Source organism: Aplysia californica, unplaced genomic scaffold, assembly GCF_000002075.1.
Source record: "Aplysia californica isolate F4 #8 unplaced genomic scaffold, AplCal3.0 scaffold00113, whole genome shotgun sequence".
NCBI lineage: Eukaryota > Metazoa > Mollusca > Gastropoda > Aplysiida > Aplysiidae > Aplysia > Aplysia californica.
The window spans coordinates 120,159-126,622 of NW_004797383.1; the positions used below are offsets into that span (position 1 = coordinate 120,159).

A 6,464-nucleotide genomic window follows, 5' to 3' on the forward strand; every position below is an offset into this window, starting at 1 on the left:
AGAGAGAGAGAGAGAGAGAAAGAAAGAAAGAGAGAGAGAAAGAAAGAGAGAAAGAAAGAGAGAAAGAAAGAAAAAGAGAAAAAAGCGAGTTGGGAAGATGACTATGACCAAGCATTTTGCACAACTCATTCTCCACAGCAGTCAAGGCCAAAAAGAACCTAAGGGCAGGGTCACAGCACAATCTGAGAGACAGAGTGGACCCTCTGGCTTACCCATGCCACTGCCTGTGGCCTCTATGGTGTACCAGCCCCGCTTCACGTTCTCAGCACATGTGGGCGATGTCCGGTTGAAAACATTTGTAACTACATCAAAAAAACCTCCACACCCATCCTCATTAGAAATGGCCCAAACAGGGGCTGATGAAGCCAGAGCACTAAGATAGATGAAAAGTAGGAACATTTCACAGATACAAAAGTTACTTTTCATAAAACCAGTGTTAATCTGTTGTGCTCTCTGGCATTGATGAGCTTAATGTGAGAAGAATAAATCCCTCTTTACTCACAACCTGTCATTAAAGCAGTTGAGAAATTATTTAACAAATATGCTAATGTATTGAAGATTGTTTGACCCTTTTGGTCTTCTTTTTGATGTTGTTAGTATTGTACTCGTAATCATTACTTCATATGTTGTTATTTCCAATAACTATCTAAAATTTACTGTATATACAAACTCACAGGAGGCATGACATTCTTGGCCAGGAAGAAACAATACCTCACATTGAGAACATTATTACAGAGAGAAATATGGAAAGTACTAGAGAAAAGTTTAAAAAACAAAAATAAAAAAAGGTTTTGCCTTGGAACCTGTTTTTTTGGGGGGGGGGTTTCTTTTGCTACCTGTGAAATTAACACATAAATGTACATCAGAATATTCTACTTTGTTAACTTTGGTGTAAAGCAATTGAGCAATAGTATAAAATTCGTTTGTTTAGAAATCAACAGTTTGCATTTTTTTTAAAACTGGCCATACACATCATCCCCAGGTAAACACTTTATTTCCACTTAAGACCAAGAGGAGAGAGCTATGTAACACATCTCAGTCTTATCAACACATAAAATAAAACAAAGGGAACACTTCTAATGAAAAAAAAAGTGCACAGAAAATTCAGGGCATGCCACGGGCACTAACAAATTTTTAATCACTTACAATGCCCTAGTGCAGTTGGTGTGGGGGCACAAACACCAATAATAAATGACTCATTTGGAAACTAATAGAGGAAAGCATTTTATAAATCAAACTCTGTTTTTCATGTCTCTAAAAAATTATGACTTCTGCATGAAAGCTCAAAACATGAGGGCAATGAGCATTCCCAAAGAACTTTAGTATCATGAACGGGCCAAACATTCTCTTGTTTATACTGTACAGAGAAACAGGAGGCTTAATATTCTGATGTGCCTCTTTTACTTCAACTGAATTTTAAGTCCTATTATACAAATTGTAGGAAGGTCTATTTTACACAGAACAAATCTAAGCTCAACAAATTACCAATAATAAACACAATGACACCGCTCCCCCCCTCCTCCCTCCTCATTTTTATAACTATTTTGTATGAAAGACACTCTTCACCACTCAATAGTAGCTCTCAGCCATCAGAATCAGGAGGATGAGGTACAACATCAATTATAACTCTGAAAACCATCTCACCTTCCGCGGCAACCTGCTTGATTGTTTCATACGAGCGATGTAGATTGTCTCCACATGTCTTGGATGCATCATACCACGTCTGAGATGTCGTGTCATAGAATGAGCTGCATGGGATCATCCCGGTAAACTCCCAGATGGGGGCTGATGCAGCTAGAGACCTATGTCATAGACCACCGCAGCAGGAAAAGGGGGATGGGAAGTGCCAAATAGGGAGGAGGGAAATGGAACGTGGGGACCAGTGAAAGATTAAGGTACACATTCACACAGTGCTGGGGTCAAACAAAGACTTTTAGAGGTACACAGCTAAACAAGACACTGACACACAAGCAATTCTGAACACCAGGATGGCATATACTTTGTTGGCACTAAGAATTGAATTTGTACATTCTTTTTTTTTTAATCAGTGATAGATCTTTAAAATTCATCTATCAAATTGAAGCATTTATCAAAAAATTATATCAGTCTTTCAAAATTATTAAGCTTTTACACTTATTTAATACAAAAAATTCAATTTAAAAAACAAAGAACATGAATGTAGACTACAACATATTCTAAATTATCTTTTTACCAGTTATCTATAAAAATCAGCAATCAAATTGAAGCATTCATCAAAAAGTAGATTAGTCTTTCAAAATTATTTCATTTTTACACTTACTTGAGACCAAAAGTCACTTTATACAAAGTACATAAATTTAGACAGTGCAATATATCCAACACTTTTAAAATAAAATGCCTGATAAGAATTTTTTTTAATATTTCAACATTACATCAGTGTCTGAGATATACCAGCACATTTTGATAAAACTTAAGATAGGTTAGTGACAATCTGAAAGCATCCGATGTCAGTTATGTTTGAGAAATCTTTTTCAATCTCTGTACCATCATACAAGTGCCTTACTCATTGTATGATGATGAAATAAGAAAGAAGATTATGACCTAAAAAAAAATATATATATATTAATGTAGCATTTTCTGGATTCATAAAAATTCCTCCCAAAAAATTTCATGGTTGCAGTTCCCATTTAGTCAAACACAGAGTCAACATTAACGAAAAGAAAAACAAGCCCTGGAAAATGAATTAGAAGCCCATACAATACACTATGTGATATTGAATTTTATTGACCTTGTGTGCTCTTAACTCTTTTCCTACCAGGCCAAAATCCACCACTGGCCTAGGGCTTTTCCCTGACCTACTTTTACTCCCCTACCCCACCAAAGGAAAATGTCAAAACATCCAACTAAACACACACAAACCATATCATATGGCCCATCAAACAGAAGGTTAAAAAATAATCTATCAGATGGTGATACAACATTGATGATTTATTCCAATTATATTAGTTTGGGGTTTCTAAAAGTGATTATGCAACATCGAAGGTGTAATATGAAATCAACAATTTTCCAGCTTTGAAAGGTCATATCTAAAATAGCATCATTCAAACTTCCCAGGTAGGTTGCCTCGAGTAATGCACAGAAATGCTGAAAGTTATGTATGTGCACCTATAGAAGTGAAAATATGAGACATATACTGAAGTCAGGGGAGCGCTTTTTTTACGTTTCGAAGGGGATAAAAAAAAAAGCCCTGAAATTACTCAAAATCGTCTCTCAGTGCTATATTTTCTTTCGTATCTGCTAACAAGAAGTCTATTCTATTATTTTGAAAACGTGGATCGGCTGAGAATTTCTTGTCTTTTCATTACTGGATTGGAATAGATAGCGAGCCACTCGAGCCGTATTTTGCGGCTCTCGGTCTAGCGAGGCCACATCCGTGAGCCAAATGCGGCTCGTGGTAGGGAAAGTGTTAAAAGCTTTAAGTTAAAAACTTAATATTTCTAGGGAACATTGAAAAGGCAAGAGTATCCCAGACAAGCTTTAAACACTTGATGTTATGCAACTAATATTGAATTATACCCTTTTCAACAGAAAAAAAAAGAATAAAGAGAAAGAGCCAGTACAAGTTGTTTTAAGATAAATAATTATAATCTAACCCCCATATATCTCATAAGACCTAAGTTGGGTGCAGAGAGATAGAGGGAGTGATTTAAAGGGTATCTCACAAGTGTGCATTGTGTAAGAAGGCTATCGTTGCATTTTTTACCCTATAGAAAGGCATCTCATTTCGTATGAAAAGAATAAAAACTCCCCAGAATAGAGGACTCCAAGAGAGTAATGAGCATAACTTACGAACTTCATCAGAGGAAAAAACCTCTTTCAAGCATTAATGTTCTATACAGCACTGCATCAAAATAATAATTATAGCCAGCTACGATCAGAATTTTTTTCTCAAATAAAAACTGCCTGTTGCTTTTTACCTCCAAATCCTATAGACAACTGAGAAATTGCCTGAAGTTTGAACTTTCACCTTACTATAGCCTAATTTATGATACATTGCAGGAAAGGATCGATTCAGACAAGGTTCACTCTCACTCACCCGACAACAACATTGGGGTACTTGATACGAAACCAGGCCGCCAGCATCCCTCCATAGGATCCTCCAAAGGCAACAACGGGCTTGTCTGCGGCATGAGGAACAGTCGCCTTTAGGTACCTGATCAGAGTGGCAAAATCTGCCAAGGCTTGCTCAGAGGTTAAAAAGTTCAACGTGGAGGAATTCTGGAAGTAACAAAAACATATTGGCAAAGATGTGAGCAGTGCCCATTTATTTGTTTCATTGGTATCAAATCAAATTCATAATGAACCCTGAGAAGCATATCAAATCACACAATAATTTTCTGCACTTTCAAAAAAAAGTCTGGCATTTCTTGAATGAAACTCATCTCTGCTAAAAATGAGAGACTTTTCATGGTTTCAAAACAATGGGGGTTATGGCACAATAACTTCAACGGTAACAGAACATGGTTTTCCAACATTACTATTACACTGACCCTAGAAACATACCTGGTAGGATTCTTTCCCAAATGGTAGGGAATCCCCATAATACCTGTGCTCAGCAAAGACAAGCAAAGCATTGAACTGAGGAGCAATGTCCCACAAAAAGCCCTGAGGAAAAATATGGAAAGAAGTTTGAGTCAAGATTAAGCTAGAGACAAAGCAAAGATATCTTAGCAGCAGAACAATGCAAATCAAAGGTCCATACATGATCAACCGCGACAATCAAGTTTTAAAAACTGAAAACTTTAGCTCTCACTTTAAAGCAATCCTCAAATTTACGCAAGAAAAGGAAAAATATAGACCTTCAAAGATTATTTATCTACTCACTGTGTTATTACAGAACCATTCGATTGTTCCTTCATTTCCTGTGTAGAAAAAAATGGGTCCCTTCTTGTTCCAGAACTGATCAGCAAACAGATATTTCTGTTTGAAGGTTTTCTCATTTGCAAATCCAAAGTGGTCGATCTGAAAAAAATAATGAAAACAAAGAGCTATAAAAGCATACAATGACATTTTCTATGGAAAGCATAAACCACGACAATAATGTATGGCAAAGTATGGAAAGCAGCTCAGACTAGAATTATATGACCAAAGTAAAAATGGATGTTCAAATGCTGTTTAATCAGTTGGTAAGGAACTTCTTGGTTGCAGTGCATAAGACAAAGCTAAGTTAGGAAACACTTCAGCATCAACACTGAAATTCTTCAACAACCCCCCCCCCCCTATCAATTCCCCTTTTTCCCCTCATTACACAGTAATCTCTGCTGAAGAGCCCACCCCTTATAATCCCTCTGTTTTAAGAGAACAAAATTTTTACAACACTTAAGTCATCCCTATAATCCCACTCTGCAGGGCTACATTCAGCTAAGATTTTCCACATTTTAAATCATAATAATTGTGGAACAAAATTGTTGAAGAGTGCAGCTGATCAATCAAGAAACGAAAGCTTGCACCACAAATCATCCATTGTGAATGTCGTCACATCTTTGTTGTAAATCTCCATGAGAAAGTATAATGTTTGCCAGAGACAGAATCGTGCGGAGGTGTGAACTCGATGATGTGTTTCTTTTCCCCAAACTGGCCAAACGTTCCATTCGCATTGGGTGGGAAAGGTCTCCCAGGTAAGGGCAGCCATATCGGAAGGAGTTCCGCAGAAGGCCAGCCAAGCAACAACACCTAACCCTAACCATAACCTTAACGGGCCTAACCTTAAACCCTACGGATCCGTAAACCCTAACTCCCGTATAGTTTGCTCAGTGGACCTTGTCAAGGTAAGTGCCAGCTCTCGACTCTCGGCGGAACTTATTCTTCCCATATCAAATATGGGGCTTTTTCTTTAGAATTTAAAATGTAAAAATACAAAATTAAAAGTTATAACACACCTGCTGATCATAATACAACGTTTGGTACGAGTATCCGGAAGGCAAGGGCGCCTTGACACCTTGTCTTATCGGTGAGATAGGTTTTCCTGGTCGCCAACACTCCACCTCCACCACAAACAACGCCACAAAAGAACACAACACGAAGAGTAGACCGGCAGCAGACGCCATTGTATGGAATTTCTTTGTCTTTTGGCTGATAACGAAAAATTCAGGCTCGTTACTTGGCTTTTATGTCACACAATTATGTTTACAGCTTACATAACCAGAGGATAGACTATGCTGCTCTTGGCAGAATCTTTGCTCCTGGGGCATTGGGGCCTCGAGACCACAAGATCATGTGACTTTTGTTTGGGTCATGTTACCTGTACACTTCAGTGCAGCGCGTGATATAAAGAATTCGTCTTTTTGCTTGATCAGTCCAGAGAGTAGTCTCTGATCAGACCAGAGACACTAAAAATAGAGACTGGAAACGAGGCCTCTTTTCGCGTATCCAGGTCACCAGCTGATTGTGAAACGAGGCGCGGTAAACAAAGCTAATGGCGGCTG

General features: G+C 37.9%; 1 protein-coding gene across 1 annotated transcript in view; it reads right to left on the minus strand.

The window, feature by feature from the left end:
* Positions 1–6,200, minus strand: part of LOC101850878 (lysosomal Pro-X carboxypeptidase) — a gene marked incomplete at its 5' end in the record, with an annotated part of 13,258 nt that extends 7,058 nt beyond the window's left edge. Inside the window, 5 exon segments of the mRNA XM_005095756.2 lie at positions 1,645–1,802; positions 4,076–4,257; positions 4,543–4,644; positions 4,864–5,001; positions 5,919–6,200. Of these exon segments, the coding sequence (XP_005095813.1) occupies positions 1,645–1,802; positions 4,076–4,257; positions 4,543–4,644; positions 4,864–5,001; positions 5,919–6,086 (748 nt within the window).
* Positions 6,201–6,464: the final 264 nt, after the last annotated feature.